Genomic DNA, 17893 nt, shown 5'->3' with positions numbered 1-17893 from the left:
AACACCCAAGACTCCCGTTCGGGGAATTCTGGACGAGCTTTCACAGGGTTATGCAGCACGAGTCGGTGAAGACAGTTAATATTGGCTTATCGCCGAGATCCCTGTCGATAGAGCTGCACTGATAAAGCTCGCGAGATACTCGGCATGCGGCAGTCAATGAATCATATAAGACACTGGAATGTGGGTATCTCAGAGAAACCAGCTATTAGCGAAGTTCTCGTGGTAAAGTTGGATGGAGAATTCGAGCTTCGGCATGGAAGCACGGCCGGGGGCTAATCCCGGCACACGGTAGGCGCCGTTGGAACGGGGTATTAAAAGGAAGGACTGAGGACGGGCCACGACGGGGAATGAAAAGTGGGCCGAGGGCTTTCTCCCCTGACGAAGCCCACTTTCCCTTTCAAGGTGCGCACTTTGAGTGTGTCCAATCCAGGCAGATGCAGGAGACAGATTCAGCCCGGGCTGCATGAAGACGTAGTTGGATGCAGGCAGGATCGTACTCGGTACGGCGTACGGCGATTTGAGTGGAGGGGCGTTTCAGAGTCTCGACTCAACGAGACCACGCCAAAAGCTTGGCTTTCAGCCCGGTGGATATCGCTCCCTTTCCTCACGGCAGATATATAAGTGGAAGCAGCTTGGTCTCTTCCCGTACGCGGTAAAAATCAAAATATGAAATCCACGACATCAAATCCAATCTCATTTTCCTGTCCGAGTTCGGGTATCGCCATGGTAGAAAACGGCGGAAAACGCAAAGGCGCGATCGACAGTGCACGTTTTTGGCAGTTTTTACCGTAATTTACCATCCGTGACAATCTCCGTTTGCGCCTTTTTTCTGCTCCTTTCGTTTCCAGTGTATTTTTGCTTTTTCCATTTCCTTGTTTAGAGCTTCTTCACTCATCTACGCCATGTCCTCGATCCCCTATATTTACTGTGGCCCGATGCCACGCGGTTAACCGCGGTGCTGCCCGTGCTCCTGCACGAGTCCCGGCGATCTGCCATTACACATGTATGTCGCCCCGATGTCGCCCCGATCTGGTGTGGCCGAGTGCAGCTAAATGACACGGCACCACAGGACCGAAAAGTTTCCCCTCCCTCAAACAGTTCCTTTCAGGCACTTCACCTTCGCGGACGGTGGTCTCCGCTTGGGAACGGCGACGCCGTGTGCCTTCGCATACCATGTACTCAACTTTCATCCGTCGCTGCTCAGCTTTCTTCCACCGAGCGAACAGGATCAAGCAGCGCATCCCGCTGCTCAACCAGCTGCACCTTAACTTCATCTTTATCCACTATACCTACATCATCTCCTTTGCGTTCATCGGCTCCATCATCCTTTACCCCGGTAGCGAAATCGCTTATATCGATGCCCTCTTCCTGTCCGCCGGCGCCGCTACCCAGAGCGGGCTGAACACAGTCGACCTGAACAAGCTACGCCTCTACCAACAAATCGTGCTCTACTTTATTGCAATTCTCTGCACTCCGATCTTCATCCACGGTGGGCTGGTTTTCATTCGCCTGTATTGGTTCGAAAAGCGGTTCCAGCACGTGGTCCGAGATGCACGCGCCTTACGTTCCACTCGCTCTCGCATGGACACCGCCAGCCGAGGCAAAGAAAGCGACGAAATCAATCGCGCGGAGCTGGGAGTCAGCGGTCGCCCTATCGTCGTGCTCCGGGACAATGCCGGTGATGCGCGGGGGGGTCGAACGCTCGATCCCGCGGGCAAGTCGGCCGACGAGGTGCAGTCCGAGTCCGAAAGCCCCGGCAACGAGGGGAGCGGTCAGTCCAGCCTCGAGGACCTCCAGAACGAACGAATGGAACGCCGGTTCGGGTTGGGCAGCTTGAGGGTGCCGACGCAGCTGAATCCGGAACAACACATCGCTTTTTTGGAAAACCAGCGGAAGAATAAAGGCGCTCTACGCATCCCCAGTCCTCGCGAATACGACCGCGGTGGAGTTCCCGAAACGTTGGACGATGGCGAGGACGAGACGAACGAACCGGTTCAGCCCTCGAGTCCCCGGTCCGATCGTCGGCTGAGCTCTACGTACTCGGACGAAAACGATCACGTCGCTCCCATGGAAGGGCCGCACATCACCATCAACGAACCCGATATGCCACGCACGCGCACTCGTGGGAGTACATTCCCCCGCTTGGATACGAGGCCGACTGTGCGAGAAACCAAGGAGGTGAATGAGGCTACCGGAGGGATGGGTAATGTGACCACGCGGAACACGGTCCGAGGTATCTGGCGATCGTTGACGCAGGAGCGAGACCAGTCAACCCAGCCGTATCTCAGCTGGAATGCGACAGTGGCCCGAAATTCCAACTTCATCGACCTGACCGAGGAGCAGCGTGATGAGCTAGGCGGTATTGAATACCGCGCGCTCAAGACCCTGGCCGTCGTGCTGATTACTTACTATCTTGGGTTCCACATCTTTGGCATGGTCTCCCTGATCGGTTGGATTATGACTGAAAATTCATGGGGCAATGTGGTAAGGCAAGATGGAATTGGACGACCATGGTGGGGTATCTTCACCGCGGCCTCTGCCTTTAACGATTTAGGCTTTACCTTGACGCCGGACTCGATGTACTCCTTCCAGAAGGCCGTCTTCCCTTTACTGCTCATGACCTTTTTGATCATCATCGGCAACACGGCATTCCCATGTATGCTTCGGCTGGTTATTTGGGTTCTCTCGAAATTCTCTCGACCGGGAACGGCTCTTTGGGAAGAGCTCAAGTTCCTTCTTGATCATCCTCGTCGTTGCTTTACCCTTTTATTCCCTCGGAATGCCACCTGGTGGTTGTTTGCCATTCTTGCTGCACTGAACGGCATCGATGTTATCTTCTTCATTATTCTGGACGTGAGTTTATTTGAACATGCCTTGATTCGTATTTGTACTAACTACTGGTCTGCAGCTGAGCGATTCTACGGTGACTGCACTTCCACCAGGTATCCGGGTCCTTGACGGCTTTTTCCAAGCCGCATCTACCCGTACTGCTGGTTTCGGGATTGTGAGTCTGTCGGACCTGCACCCTGCTATTCAAGTCTCGTACTTGATCATGATGTACATTTCCGTTTTCCCCATTGCCATCTCCATGCGGCGCACAAACGTGTACGAAGAAAAGAGTCTGGGTATCTACAGCCCCGGCGACGAAGAGGGTGACGACGAGGATGATCAGACAGCACCCAGCTACATCGGAGCTCACTTGCGGCGCCAGCTGAGTTTTGACCTGTGGTACGTGTTCTTGGGGCTGTTCATCATCGCCATCGCAGAGGGGCCTCGTTTGGAGGCCGACAACTATAACTTCCAGCTCTTCACCATCCTGTTTGAGGTTGTGTCTGCCTACGGTACCGTCGGTCTGTCATTTGGCTACCCCGGTGTCGACACGTCTTTCTCCGGTCAGTTCAACGTGGTGTCCAAGCTGGTGATTATCGCGATGCAAATCCGTGGTCGCCACCGTGGTCTACCATACTCGCTGGACCGTGCTGTCCTCTTACCTTCTGACGCGCTCAACAAGCGCGAGGCTGCTGAATCCGACCGCCGCATGCGCCGACGCGCTTCAAATCTCAGCGGCGGCGAATCCATGGGTCGCCCGCAGTCGCGGTCCCTCTCACAGGCACGGGATCGGGATGCTGGCATGTCTACGGGCACAGCGGGCTACGACTGGCAACCCCAGCAGCCTGCGGCGAATGGCGACATCGTTCACCGATCATCGACCATGCGCTCTGCTCGATAGTGACTGTGGGTATTACATATTTTGCACATATTTTGTATCTATACAGAGGGTCGGCGTTGTTTGGGCATATACGTCATTGCGAATGGCTTGTTATTGTTGCATATATTGGATATATTGATGATCTACAAATGGATTCTGCATACATCATTCACTTCAGGCTATTTTGGGCATTTCTTTATGTGTAGGTAAGCCAGAGCCTTTTGGCTCTTCCCCGCGTGCGGAAATCCCGCATTCCTTTCCGATTGCGGATGCCCAAGGTGGTGTGGCGTGTCCAGCGGGGGATTGGGAAGCCGGCAGTAAGATTGTAGACAAGAAAAGGATAAGCTTAAAGGAAAAGCTTGGGGAAATTTTAAAATGAACCAACTATGATTGTCACACTAGGTTAATTTGAGTGGTCGTGTTTATGGTTTATACTCGCAAACGGGCCGCCCTGAAATGATCGGCGCTAATCCTCTCCGAGCGCACTTGTACATACCAGGGTCCGCCATGACGGCATCCATATCGAAAGACAATGCCATACTTAAGTCGCTAAGGTTTGCTGACTTGACTTATGACATATCCTTCACCTAGTCAACATTCAACTCTTCACAACTGCATTCATCACGCTCGTTGATTCAAATTCCCGGTATAAACACAACTATACATTCTAATCATGGATGGCAGAACGCTCCCTCCAGATTACCTCGACCGCTATAGCGGTGCCACTTCAAAATATCCACATTTGTGTCCCACAGATGTCCCCAAGACCCCTGAGACGCCGGTGGCCCCGGTGTCCGAGTCGCTCGAGCGGAATCCGGACACGCCATGGTACAACCCACGAGGCTGGTCATCACGAAAGAAACTCATATCTACCTGTGCCATAATAGTGGTCATCGTGGTTGTTATCGTCGGCGCTGTCGAAGGCGTCAAAGCGAACCGGTATCCAAACTACAGTCCCTTGAAATACCAATTAAAGGATACATACGCCGGGCCGTCATTCTTCGAACAATTCAACTATTTCACCGAACAAGACCCTACAAATGGCTTCGTCGTCTACGTGAACGAAAAAGCAGCCACGAAGCTCAATCTGACATATGCCACCGACACATCAGCCATCCTGCGGGTGGACTCGTCCACGCCCAATGCCATCGGAGGCCGTAAGTCGGTGCGCATCGAGTCGAAGAAGGCCTATGATATGGGACTCTTCATTTTCGACATCATACACACGCCTCATGGCTGTGGTACATGGCCAGCCCTGTGGATGACGGACGGAGCCATCTGGCCTGCGAACGGCGAGATCGATATCCTCGAGTCAACCAATGAAGGTTCTCACGGCAACGAGATCTCACTGCATACCACGCCCGGATGTAATATGAACGTCAAGCGCAAAGAGACTGGACACCCCCTCTACGACACCTGCGACAATAGCACCAATGGCAACGCGGGCTGCAGCGTCGTGGGAAACCCTGACACCTACGGCGCAGCATTGAACAAGATTGGCGGCGGCGTAAGTCATCATCCTCCCCCTTCCCTCTTTATTTGAAACATAAAACTGATGTACTGGCCAGATCTACGCCCTTGAAATCCGCAACGCTGGTATCCGCACCTGGTTCTTCCCTCGTGACTCCATCCCCGCGGATATCACCGAATCCACCGGCACACCGGATCCCTCAACCTGGGGCATCGCACTGGCCGACTTCCCCAGCACGGAATGCAATATCCCCTCGCACTTCCGGAACCAGAATATCATTGCCAATATCGACCTGTGCGGTGAACTCGCTGCGCAGCCGCAGTACTATGATCAGATGTATAATTGTCCTTCGACTTGCACGGATTATGTAGCGCAGAACCCGACTGCGTTTGCGGACGCGTTCTGGGAGTTTGGGAGCTTTAAGGTTTATCAAGCTGTTTCAGGGTAGTGCTTGCGGTGGTTTCTGGGGTTGCTGTACTATAATGCTATGCTGGATTTTGCTTGATAATGATACTTTGGGGGTTAATGGTTGGATGATAGGGGATGTACTTTATAACTATGATGCCCATCTGCGGGTCCAGAGATGAATCCAATATACGGTAGTATTGACTTGCAATGATGCTTGGTCAGTTTTCTTTCTACTCTTCGGGCGTGATACAGTTACGAAAGGAATGTCAGTATGTATGACTCGTACATTATCCACATTTGGGTATCTCTAACAGGAATCGTGCACACACAAGCACGCCGGGGTTTCCCGAGCGAGAGTATAGGGAAAGGACGTGCCAACTGGCGTACTTCATTAATTTGACAAATAGAGTCATGACGCGTGTTGTCGAATCTATGAGAAGCTTAAGCAGGACCGAGATCAAACACCGAGGGGCATGAAAAATTCGTGTAGTCGTAAAACACAGAAAGATGGTTACAGCTTCTGGAGAAGGCTGCCCTCTGCAAACGGGTTTTCGGGAGACATGTCTAGCAACGGCTGCGTGGCGTTGCGGTCACCTGTTGCCACGCCACGCCCTTTGAATGGCTTGCTCTGGCCGGCCACTCTGTTGGAGGAAGCCAGTAAGCTGTTCGGTTGAAAGGGGTTGGTCGGTACGGTGGGACTGCCCTCGGCAGAACTCATCTGTGAGGGTTTGTGTGGTTGCGATGCTTGGCGTATGCTGCGAGCGGTGTTGGAGCGGTAAGGGGTCTGTGAGGACACTTCGGCAGACGGTCGTCGCCATGTTGTTGCAGACGGGATAGCCACCGCACTAACGGCGAACTCAGGTCCAGTGGCAGCGTCGACAAGCTTTACGCCGGGCTCGACAGTCACACCACGACCTTTGCGCGTGTGCTGTGGCGGTTCTTGGAAAACCGGTGTTAGGTCAAGAAGAGGCTTCGGCTTCTGGCTGGCAGACAAGGACCGACGAAGACCATCCGGCGCGCGAGTCATGGTGTTTGAGCGGTGGTTCTGGTGATTCGACGAGTACTCGGGCGAGAAAGCAGGGCTTTCATTAAGGAGACCCTGTTCCGTGAAGGGTTGTTCCTTCGCTCGCTTCTCTCTCTCTTCTCTCTCATGCATTGCATTTTTTCGCTGTGTATAAGTTCTACCCAGCAACCCGCCAGGGGAAAAGGTGGTAGCCTCCATTTCTTCGGAGGGTCTTCCCGGGGCGGGGCCGTAGCCACCAACGGTGGTATCGATAGCCAAATCCTTAGGGAAGGACGATGGCGGTGGAGCATGTTCACGGCTGCTCTTCTTCTGAGCCCTGGAAGTCGATGGGCGTGGCCCCGAATCATCAGTGAGCCGGTTCGTCAGAGATCTCGCTGGAAGTGAGACATCAGGCTCGATCTTCTCGGTTACTCCCATCTTGTTCACCAGATACCAACTCCGCCACGCCTGGGTCACTTTGAGCCACCTGTCGGCCGTGGCGTGGTCATTGGTACTGAAGAAGTGCACAAATTTGTCGGTAGACAAAAACATGGAAGATTTCTGCTGGCTTTTGATGGCCACGCAGATCTTCTTGGGAGGTTTTATTTCCTTCGCAAGAGCTCGTGCGTTAGGTCTGTAAACGTCAAAGTCGGAAAGATGGCAGATGGCGATATGATCTTTGGCGGACTCCTTCTTTGCAATGGTGACCTGACCATTAGGACATAGTGTCACGTATCGCTTATTCCATTTCCCGGGACGCTGAGAGTAATAGAGGTAAACACTTGTCTCACCGGGCTTCTCGCTCGGAACAAGCTGAGCGTCCAGTTGGGCGAGAGCATCCATGCTCGAAGGAGGGATGACAATCAGCTGGTTGTCCCCATCATGTGCCCAGGAGTTCATGACATCCCGCACACGCTCGTAACGGCGCAGATTTCTCTCCAGGCCAACCTGGTGGAAGGATTCAATGACGATGAACTGTTCAGGGTCGATGTCTCGAGAGAGCTTTTTGGAGGCGGACAGAAGTAGATCCTGCACTTGAGTTGATGGCGTCACAGGCAGTTCAACTGAGGTATTGTGGTACTGCACGGTGACTCGGCGTTCTCCAGCATTCACAGCGGAAATCGGTGCATCTATTCCAGGGACGATACCTCCTCCGCCCACCCCAATATACCTGGGGGCGGACTCGTCAGAATTCATCGAATCTTTGTTCTTTGAGAGTCCCACTCTTTGGAAGAAAGACTTGCGGGTTTTGTCGTTGGGTGAGGCATGTGCGTTTGCTTGGCGACCCTCTAGATCGCGAGCCTCCGGTGTTGAGCGAGTAGCCTTCGTCTTGGCCCCATCTTTCTCAACCTGCACCTTCTCCGATTTAACCGACCGCAAGGGTTTCGAAAATGACGTCTCTTTCCCACCCGTGAGCTGTGCCATCGCATCCTGTCTATTTTTTTCCCCGCGCGTTCTCTTCTTGCGCGCTTGGATAATGCTTGGCGCCGGCCAAAGGAGGCACCACCTGGGCCTGTGCACGGGCATGATCTGGCATAGGCGGGGTTGGAGGAGCCGCCGCTGCGACCGTGCTGCTATTTGCGGAGGGGCGATTGCGGCGGTACCGAGACATGCTTCTGGCGATTGACGGGTTCTGATCGTTTGTCGTGCCCACGGCCGACTGGGTAGATTGAACAGGTAGTTCATGGCAGTCGGCACCCTTGGCCTCTCGAACGGACCGATATCGCGACATTTTCTGCGGCGCCGTGTCCGTAGCAGACACAGCGGGCTTCACCATGGTTGCGCAGACACACCGTGGGTTTGGAGTCGGAATTTCAGGTAAAGTTTGATTTTGATCGCAATGCGCTCAGTCCCATTCTGGGTTGTATGAGTTGTAAGTCTGGAGTCACGAGTCACGAGTTAACAAGGACTGGGAATCAAGTATCAGGGGGTGGTGAGCCGGTGAAAAAACCAGGAAATTGAAAGCGCCAAGGTGAGGCTGGAACAAAATGCGACAGGCCCATTAAACGCACGACAAGGTAAGAGGCGCGTGACAATCAGGAATTGGGCTGCATTTGGGCTGCGATGGTAGAGGGTATGTGATACATCAGACAGAACATACCTGGCAGAGTTTCATGAGATCATGGAAGTCAAAAAGTTGGAAAGTTGGAGTTGGAGCGGAGATGGAAGAAGGAAAGAAGGGGTTGAGTGGAGCCGGAAACGTCGTGCGACCTCCTCGTGTTTTACCCTGTGCGCTACGGTCGGCGACTATTGACAAGCGACTGAACTCTGAATGATGATCTGTCTATCTGAGTCGCACAGGGACACAAGGTACGAGACACAATGCCTTGGACCCTGGATCCACCCGGATCCGCGACATCGTGGATAGACCCGAGGTCCACCCGGTGGGGGATCGTCCTGAAGATTCTCCATGCTACTAGTACCTGCGGCTGAGAGCTGGGATGGACTGAATGGCCGAATCTCTCCATCTCCAGCCTTCTGTCTGTTTCTATGCACATTCACTCGCATGGTTTCGAGTCTACCTCCCTTCGAGACTCCTACTCCTAAATAGACGCACTAAGACAGATCGGAAATTGGTCGTTGCTGGCATGGGTGTGGACAAGCGGGACTCATTCCATTTGGTGTTTATTTTAATCTTGCATCCCAGGATGGCCGGGTGAAGCTAGTAATCTGCTCTATACCTCACTGCCCACCCTGGTCAGTTGATAACATATTAGACATCTACTTCCTGTATGCGCCCAGCTCTCTCCGCCTGTGGTGTCGTTAATATCAGAGTCAAAAGTAAGAGAGGACACAACTTACCACCAGGCAACAAAGTCCATGGTCCGCACGTCAATGCCCAGTTCCTTTAGCACCTTGGTGGACAGGTGCGTGTCATAGGGTCGCTGCACGCTGGCGTTGGGGTCGTTGCCCTGCTTGTTGGGAATCATGCCGGGCAGAGGTACTGAGAGCACCTGAGCCAGCTTCTCACAGATCTCATACTTGGTCATGCAATCCTCGGAGCTGAACTGCAGGATCTTCGGCATCTCCTTCAGACGCTTCTTCTCTTTCAGGTACTTGATGACGATGTCACGGCACACGCGAGCCACATCCTCGGTGTTGGTGGGGTATCGTAGCGCCCAGTCATCCATCTTAATACCGGCGTTTTCGTCCTGCGCCTTCATGACCGCGTCCACCAGGGTGTTGACCGCGCTCTCGGAGTTCTCCTTGGCGGTTCCGTACAGCACGGGGACTCTCAACACGACACCTAACCCGCTATCACGAGTGACTTCCAAAACCGCCACCTCACCGTCACGCTTCAGCTCGCCGTACAGGTTGGGCGGTGCGGTCTTTGCATCGGCCTCGTAGGGGGCGTCGCCCTCTTTACCCGGGAAGACGTAGTCGGTCGAGATGTAGACGAGGAACGCGCCGCGAGACTGGCATTCTTCGGCGAGAGTGCGAGTGGCGTCGACATTGAGCTTGCGCGCCTGATCCGGGTTCTTGTCGCATAGGTCTGGGGATCTGTTTGCCGCGCCTATACTCCCTGCGTCAGCTGGAAAGGCACGATCGGCGGTCATGGAGTAGTTTACAATGGATCACAATGTGGGGCCTGGCAGCATGAATGAGCTTCGTGTGCTTGAGAAGATCTCCTGGGATGGATATACTCACTTGACATCATCTAGGAGGGCCTTGATATCCTCCGACTTCTCCAGGTTCGCCTTGAGAATTGTTGGCGGGACTGCACGCGAGTATCCCTGTCCGACGACGAGAACCCCCGAGTGCTGGAAGGTATTAAAGACCTGGCGTCCGAGGAGGCCGGTAGCTCCAGTAACAAGTACTATGGAAGTCATATTCGGGCAATTGTGAAAGGGAAGATGTCCGCCGGTGAGAATTCGAACCCGTCCGTGGCTTTGCGGGGGGGTTCCATGACGTAACTGACTCGCCGTCAGGTTACGCGTGGCCCAAGTTTGTTTATGATTTGAGCTGCGAACTTGCGAGATCTATGCTTGCTATGTCTAATTTTGAAGTTCTTAGACTCTACTTGTTATTTCCAAGTGTACTTCACAGTAGCTGCTTTTCCTGGTGTTGCGGAAATTAGCCTAATTTAGAGTTGGAAGCTTACCCAACATCTTGGCCCAAGCCCAGTCCCTGCCGAGTGCCACCTGTCGCGTTTTAGTACTCTCGAACTTTAGCTCTGATTATGCCTAACGGATTGCGCTCGGTAGTGGCATTCCCATATGCTTTTTAATATGCATTCCATGCCGGAACCTAATGCTGGCCACACGACTTTGGAAGCCCACTTTACGAAGCACGCTTGGGCCGTTTGGCCGATAGAACTTGTACTGTAGATGGTGCTATTGCCGATTCAAATATGCTCTCCATGGACATCGAGAGAATTCAATTTAACTATACACCTATATTTGGCAATTGTACTCGATTTAAGACATGGTGAATCGATGACGAAGGATGAATTTGACGGCCAAAAGATCGGCCGGCAAATACAAAGGGCACGGGTTTTCCATTTTCGGAGCTCGAGACCGCTCATTCACATACCGAATTCGGCCATATATCAAATCAGGTAACTAATGAACATCGATAGCGAGTGACAACAGGATGGAAATGAATCCCGAGAGCACAAATTCCGGATTCCCGAGAAACGCCGAGTACATCTCACGGAGACAAATCCGATGGTGCAATCCATTCGGTGATCGGAGCGGGATCTCCACTCTTCAATTGACCGGGCATCCACTTCCAAATTTCCTTTTCCTCTCTACTCATCTCGACCGCCCTCGCGATGTCTGGTGCCAGGAACATCTCTGCTGCTTTGCGGCGGGCGCGAGTGCCTCGCCCTCGCATCGTCCTCCGACCCGCACTCCCCCAGACACCGCTGGCGACCGCCGCGCGCAGCTTCAGCGCCAGCTCTACCGTCCGAGCCGACAAGCAGATCAAGTACACTAGCGACGCATACCCCAACATCAAGCGCGATCCCAAGTTTGGGGAGCTTACCGCCGAGGATGTCGCACACTTCAAGGAGCTTCTGGGCTCCCAATCAGCCGTGGTCGACGGCGTGACCACCGATGCGACGGACGATCTCGAGCTCTTCAACAGCGACTGGATGCGCAAGTACCGTGGCCACACACGACTGGTGTTGAAGCCTGGAAGCACGGAGGAGGTCAGTAAGGTGCTGAAATACTGCAATGAACGGAAGTTGGCTGTGGTGCCGCAGGGTGGTAACACTGGTCTGGTCGGTGGCTCCGTGCCCGTCTTCGACGAGATCGTGATCAACACCTCGCGTATGAACAATATCCGCTCCTTCGACCAGGCTTCGGGCGTTCTGGTCGCGGACGCCGGTGTGATCCTCGAGGTCGCGGACCAGTACCTCGCCGAGCGCGATCACCTTTTCCCTCTGGACCTGGGTGCCAAGGGATCGTGCCACATCGGAGGCAACGTCTCTACCAATGCGGGTGGTTTGCGCCTGATGCGCTACGGTAGCTTGCACGGAAGCGTGCTGGGTCTCGAAGCGGTCCTGCCGGACGGGACCATCGTCGACGCTCTCTCCACCCTGCGGAAGAACAACACTGGCTACGACTTGAAGCAGCTGTTCATTGGCTCCGAAGGCACCATTGGTCTTATTACTGGGGTCTCCATCATCTGTCCCTCACGCCCCAAGGCCGTGAATGTTGCCTACTTTGGACTGGAGAGCTTCGAGCAGGTCCAGCAGGCTTACCTCCAGGCCAAGGGCCAACTGTCTGAGATCCTGTCTGCCTTTGAGCTGATGGATGGGCGCAGCCAGGCCTTGGTGCATGAGTCTGCTGGCATGAAGTACCCTCTCGAAGGTGAATACCCCTTCTACTGTCTGATTGAGACCAGTGGCTCCAACGCCGAGCACGACATGGCCAAGCTGGAGACATTCCTTGAGAACGTCATGGGCAAAGGCATCGTCGCTGACGGTGTATTGGCTCAGGATGAAACCCAGTTTCATGCTCTTTGGCGCTGGCGCGAAGGTATTACCGAGGCCCTGAGCCACCTGGGTGGCACTTACAAGTACGATGTGTCGATTCCCCTGTCCGATCTGTACCAGCTGGTGGAGGACTGCAAGGCACGTCTGACCGAGAAGGGATTCGTCGGTGATGATGACTCTTTCCCTGTTCGTGCTGTTGTTGGTTACGGCCATATGGGTGACTCCAATTTGCACCTGAACGTTGCCGTGCGTCAATACAACAAGGAGGTGGAGAAGGCTATCGAGCCTTGGGTGTATGAGTGGATCCAGAAGCGCCAGGGCAGTATTAGTGCTGAGCACGGACTGGGTATTGCCAAGCGGGAGTTTATCGGATATAGCCAGAACGAGACCATGGTGAAGTTGATGAAGCAGTTGAAGGCTCTCTACGATCCGGTGAGTACAGACACTGCTCTGTGTGTGAATGTTGCTAACCGAGGGACTGCAGAACGGTATTATGAACCCGTACAAGTACATCTAGACAGATTTAGAGCCATGAATACGGTCTACGTAGTGTATAAAATATCGAATACTTTCCCTAGCTGCCAATTATTCCTTCAATTATTTGACTAGTCGATGTTATACAATAGGAAGTCATGTGATGGTGGACCCTTGCATCCGCGCTAGCCCATATCGCGTTAGCGCATCCCCACTTGATGCCTCAGGCGACTTTCCGTTGCCATGCGAAACGCGCTTGTTTGGACAAGCGTGGTTCATATATGCTCCACCCCTTTCGATTCTGGGTGCCCAGCTGCCCGACATTTTCTTTCCTTGTTGCTGCCGCGAAGCTATAGCTTTGAGACAAAGCTCTTCCAAACCCACAGCTCACCCGGCTAGCCCCTGAATGAGCACCGTCGGCCCTGCTGCAGCCCTATTCGACCGGAGTCGCTAGTTCATTCCGATTGTTGCAAAACCATGGCGGAGGATATGGCGAGCCGTTACCAGGTGATGGAGGAGTTGGGAAGTGAGTGCCGGGATTCCCTCCAGGATTTCTTCATGGTGATGTACTGACCCATGATCTTTTGTTTCCCAGGTGGAAGCTTCGGCGTCGTTTACAAGGCAATTGATACAGCCACGGGAGAGATTGTTGCGGTGAAACATGTATGCATCTCCTTTCATCCTATACTCCTCGCATGCTCCCAATTGACTTATTCCCCCGTCCCAGATCGATCTCGAGTCCAGCGAAGACGATATTCAGGAAATCCAGCAGGAGATTTCCGTCCTGGCCACCTGCGCCAGCGCATATGTTACACAGTACAAAGCGAGCTTTCTGAAGGGTCACAAGCTCTGGATTGTCATGGAATTTTTGGGTGGAGGATCATGTCTGGATCTGGTACGTGGTCTACACCTGCTCGTTTGCAATTCTTGCGGGGCCTGTCGCTAACCGGCTACAGTTAAAACCAGGGGTCTTCAACGAAGCGCATGTGGCAATTGTCTGCCGAGAATTGCTACAGGGTCTTGAATATCTTCATGCTGAAGGCAAGATCCATCGAGACGTCAAAGCTGCAAATGTGTTGCTCTCCCATACCGGAAAGGTGAAGCTGGCCGACTTTGGCGTGGCCGCGCAGCTTGTCAATATCAAGTCGCAGCGCAATACCTTCGTGGGTACTCCGTTCTGGATGGCGCCCGAAGTTATCCAGCAGGCTGGATACGACTTCAAGGCGGATATTTGGTCTCTGGGTATCACTGCGATTGAAATGATCAACGGCGAGCCACCGCACGCTAGCACCCATCCGATGAAAGTGCTCTTCCTCATTCCCAAGCAGCCTGCCCCGCGACTGGAGGGCAACGAATACAGCAGCACATTCAAGGACTTTATTGCCCAATGTCTGACTAAGGACGCAGACCGTCGTCCCAGTGCGAAGGAACTGTTACGACACAAATTCATCCGCAACGCAGGGAAACCCGAGGCGCTGCAGGAACTCATTCATCGCAAGCAGGATTGGGATGCCGGCCGCGGAGTCAGCAAGGATGTCAAATACTACGCGGAGTCCCTGTTAGTTTCCCCAGACACTGATCGTTCCCAACTCCGGCTAACAACGGATTTCAGCAACACCATCACGAAGCCACCTTCCCCCGAAGAAGAAGATGATGACGATTGGGTATTCGACACTGTCAAGGCTCCATCTATGTGGGTGCCCAAGGGCACTGACTGGACCACCCTGGACGAGGACGAAAACGAGACCGACCCTGCTCAATTGATGGCAGATATGCACATTTCTCAGCCCCCGCTTCCTCCCAGGCACCAACCCAATTCTACCGTCCGACGAACCCCGGTTGCCGAGCGGTCACCTTCAACCCGTCGAGCCAACACCAAGCGACGATCCAGTGGTATCAAGCAGCCTCTGGGGCTAGACTTGAGCTATGGAAACAGCCCGTCTACTGTTAGGCAGTTCCGCCGCGTGTCGGACAAGGCTCCTAGCGAGACGCCCAAAGTTCCGCCTGGCTTTGATGAGAATTCTAGTCCGAAGGTTGCCTCTGGTGAGCCGACCAGCAAAGAGGCTCAGCTCGGACACCGTGCATACAGCCGGGCTGTTGGACTTTCCTGCCAGGAAGTCCTCTCTACTACTGGCGATGGAGAGAAGCGCGAGGCCATTTCTCGGCTGGCCGAGGCCTGGAGTGACCTGGAGATGGTTGATCCTGAAGGTCTCTACCACATCATTCGCATCATGAACGAGAAACTTCAGGCGTACGTCACAAACCCCGACAATTACGACAACGAAGGAATACTAATATCCCACAGCGACCCTCGCCTCAACACCATGATCCCCACATCCCCTCAACCCGACTCTCCTGGACGCCCGCGCCTCGTTCTGGCCCAGAACAACCCCCACCTCAAAAGCCACCGTCGCCGACAGTCGAGTGTGGCCGAACCCAACCCACCATCACCTCTTTCCAACATGCCTGGCCAAAATCCGGCTGGTATGGAACACACCAAACAACTCTCCGATGTGCTCTACCAGCGTTGGGCAGAGGGACTGCGCAACCGCTGGGGAATCTAAGCGGCCCTTCACAGCATATTCCTCCCGCGCATCTAACTCTCCATTGACTCTTCTTCCGTTCGTTGTATAGACCATTCTGGCGTTTTTACCTTTGTACAACCTCCCTTGCGTTCGTTCCAGGCTTATCACCAGCCTTGCATCCTTGGTGTCCGATCTTTCTTTTCGTTTCTTGTACCTGGTGGGATCAGTCCCGGAGTTCTGATCCGGAGTAATATTTCTGATGTTTATGTCTTTTTACTGGTCCAGGCGTGTGTCTCAGACCATTTTCCCTTCTCATAGATAGCTTTTTTCCCACTTGCTGTCATTTACGTCCGCTTTTGTCCTTTTCCCCTGCCTTGTGCATTGTCTTCTCAAGGGTGCTTTTTTTGTGCAATATGTGTCTTGATATGTGTAAAGTGTCTGCCCGAATGAAACATGATGAAGTGAGCGGACTTGGGGTTGTTTATTCCGAGTATTCTCGTCCAATCAGGCCTCTGCCATATGTATAGTCCTTGCACGTCAACCCCTCCGCACTGATGGTGATCTACCTTGGATACCTTGGAAAATGTATTGTCTGGTTTTGAGAGTTTCTATTACTCAAATGTGCCATGCTGGCTTTTTTTTGGCCTCAAAGCTCGTATTGACGTAGTCTGGCATCAAGTCCCTGAAATCGACAGCCAAGAGGTCCGGAGCTTGTTAGCTCCGCTAAGCATCTCCGATGCGTGCCAATTCTGCGGTCTGGCTGCAGCTATCCGCGCCGCTCTTGAGCCAGGGACCGTTCAGGAAGCTAGGGAACTTGGGGAGGAAGTCCATCAAGAAAGTGGCGTCGATGCTGGAGTCACTTCGTTTCACAAGCGTCTTCGGCATTCCAATTTAGGCTGTTCGATTGCAAGTAGCCACGCAGCAGCTTGGATAGTTCGGAAAACAAATATTCGTGTTTGGCCATGCAATGGGGCGGCGTCCATGATCCGTGGAGTTCATCCCAAGTGATAGGGACGTTGATCGCATGGATTCTGCTCATCCTGACTTTTAGCATTGACCTGGCCGCAAGATCGCCGTGTGCTGCGCGTTCATCTTCTTGTATGCCTGATACTGCATGCCCTAACAAAAAACTGCATTAAATAACGATGTCTAGCTTCAACTCGTCCAATTTCTTGCTTATTTACAACCTCCCCGTTTACATCCAGGAGATCGCCAACGCCTCGCCGATGGGAAATGGCAGTCGCAATCTCCCGCTGATACTCGCGAGCTGTAATCCCATCCCGTATACGCCCCTGAAATTCAACTCACTGACCATAAAACCCAGCCATCTGTACTCTCCTTAGCGGAAACATCTTCAAATACGCCAAGGGCTGCTTCCAGCTCTTCCTAGCGGCAGGATCCACCGTCCAGACTATTGGCGCAGGCATGCTGTACACTATGGGCCTCAACCCCTCCATCGGCCAGTACATCGGGTACCAGGTCCTGGTGGGCGTGGGCGTGGGACCGAGTTTCCAGATTCCCGTGATGGCATGCCAGATGCTGGTAGATCCGGTGGATATTCCCGTCGTGACGTCCATGGTGCTATGGACGCTATTCCATACCCTCCATTGGTTCTCAAATTTTATGACTAATAATAAATTGGACAGTCTTCCAACTCATCAGTGGTGCCCTCTCCGTCTCCGCTGCCCAGAGCATCTTCGACAACGAGCTTGTCGCCAGCCTGGACATCTACGTGCCCTCTGTCTCTTCCGCGTCTGACTTCGCCGCCGGCGTGACCGAGATCCGAGATTTATTCCCGACTTCTCAGCTACCAGGCATTTTACTCGCGTATTTGAAGGGAATTCAGGCGTCGTGGGCGTTGGGGATCGCGCTGGGCGGGACGGCGGTGCTAGTCAGCTGGGTTCCTATGAAGAGGTTGAGGAATACGCCTGTCATCGGTGCGGTGGGTTGATTGATGAGGAAGTTGGTGTGTCACTTGCTATTGTGGCTGAGACTGAGATGGGTTTGATATAATATTGGCTACATACAGGCGGCTTGTACTTGTAGCTATAGTAGCTGCCCTTATGCTACCTAGCGCAATGGCAGCCTAGTAGCTACAAACCTTTCGCGAATACGATATGGGGTTAATCATGGGTCAAAACAACTCTGATTATCCTGTCGTTTAATCAAATGCGGACAGTAGGGTCCCGCGTAGTCGTGGCAACCTTGATCACTAGCTCGCGCTTGAGGTAGCATTTTGCCGTCTTTTCAATCGTTTTGCGTCTTTTGCGATCTTTGATTTATTCCAGTGACAACCTCACCGCGAGATCGAATAGATCAAAGCTTGTAGAAGAAAAGACAGGAAGTATAAAATCCCAGTTAT

General features: G+C 53.3%; 7 protein-coding genes across 7 annotated transcripts; 5 read left to right on the top strand and 2 right to left on the bottom strand.

Moving 5' to 3' along the window:
- Positions 1 to 1173: 1173 nt before the first annotated feature.
- N7498_010847 (potassium ion transporter) lies at positions 1174 to 3730 on the top strand (the record flags this gene model as incomplete). The annotated part of the gene is made up of 2 exons (XM_058457903.1): positions 1174 to 2853; positions 2909 to 3730. The coding sequence occupies 2 exons, from the start codon at positions 1174 to 1176 to the stop codon at positions 3728 to 3730; spliced, it is 2502 nt and encodes an 833-aa protein (XP_058304802.1).
- A 652-nt stretch (positions 3731 to 4382) lies between these two features.
- N7498_010846 (glycoside hydrolase family 16 protein) lies at positions 4383 to 5628 on the top strand (the record flags this gene model as incomplete). Its single annotated transcript, XM_058457902.1, has 2 exons — positions 4383 to 5216; positions 5278 to 5628. The coding sequence occupies 2 exons, from the start codon at positions 4383 to 4385 to the stop codon at positions 5626 to 5628; spliced, it is 1185 nt and encodes a 394-aa protein (XP_058304801.1).
- A 471-nt stretch (positions 5629 to 6099) lies between these two features.
- On the bottom strand, positions 6100 to 8368 carry N7498_010845 (uncharacterized protein; the record flags this gene model as incomplete). The annotated part of the gene is made up of 2 exons (XM_058457901.1): positions 6100 to 8022; positions 8096 to 8368. 2 exons carry the CDS (start codon positions 8366 to 8368, stop codon positions 6100 to 6102), a joined length of 2196 nt encoding a protein of 731 aa, XP_058304800.1.
- Positions 8369 to 9312: 944 nt separating this feature from the next.
- Positions 9313 to 10421, bottom strand: N7498_010844 (dTDP-4-dehydrorhamnose reductase family protein; the record flags this gene model as incomplete). The annotated part of the gene is made up of 4 exons (XM_058457900.1): positions 9313 to 9343; positions 9394 to 10105; positions 10161 to 10180; positions 10240 to 10421. The coding sequence occupies 4 exons, from the start codon at positions 10419 to 10421 to the stop codon at positions 9313 to 9315; spliced, it is 945 nt and encodes a 314-aa protein (XP_058304799.1).
- Positions 10422 to 11365: 944 nt separating this feature from the next.
- N7498_010843 (FAD-binding oxidoreductase) lies at positions 11366 to 13049 on the top strand (the record flags this gene model as incomplete). The annotated part of the gene is made up of 2 exons (XM_058457899.1): positions 11366 to 12964; positions 13017 to 13049. 2 exons carry the CDS (start codon positions 11366 to 11368, stop codon positions 13047 to 13049), a joined length of 1632 nt encoding a protein of 543 aa, XP_058304798.1.
- Positions 13050 to 13483: 434 nt separating this feature from the next.
- Positions 13484 to 15570, top strand: N7498_010842 (STE20 family serine/threonine-protein kinase; the record flags this gene model as incomplete). The annotated part of the gene is made up of 6 exons (XM_058457898.1): positions 13484 to 13532; positions 13602 to 13669; positions 13734 to 13901; positions 13963 to 14564; positions 14619 to 15257; positions 15312 to 15570. 6 exons carry the CDS (start codon positions 13484 to 13486, stop codon positions 15568 to 15570), a joined length of 1785 nt encoding a protein of 594 aa, XP_058304797.1.
- A 1106-nt stretch (positions 15571 to 16676) lies between these two features.
- Positions 16677 to 17482, top strand: N7498_010841 (uncharacterized protein; the record flags this gene model as incomplete). The annotated part of the gene is made up of 3 exons (XM_058457897.1): positions 16677 to 16800; positions 16856 to 17141; positions 17194 to 17482. The coding sequence occupies 3 exons, from the start codon at positions 16677 to 16679 to the stop codon at positions 17480 to 17482; spliced, it is 699 nt and encodes a 232-aa protein (XP_058304796.1).
- Positions 17483 to 17893: the final 411 nt, after the last annotated feature.

This window comes from Penicillium cinerascens, assembly GCF_028974065.1.
Source record: "Penicillium cinerascens strain IBT 15544 chromosome Unknown scaffold_4_segment0_segment1, whole genome shotgun sequence".
NCBI lineage: Eukaryota > Fungi > Ascomycota > Eurotiomycetes > Eurotiales > Aspergillaceae > Penicillium > Penicillium cinerascens.
The sequence above is the reverse complement of the archived record's forward strand: the minus strand, read 5'-3'. Positions and strand labels throughout refer to the sequence as shown.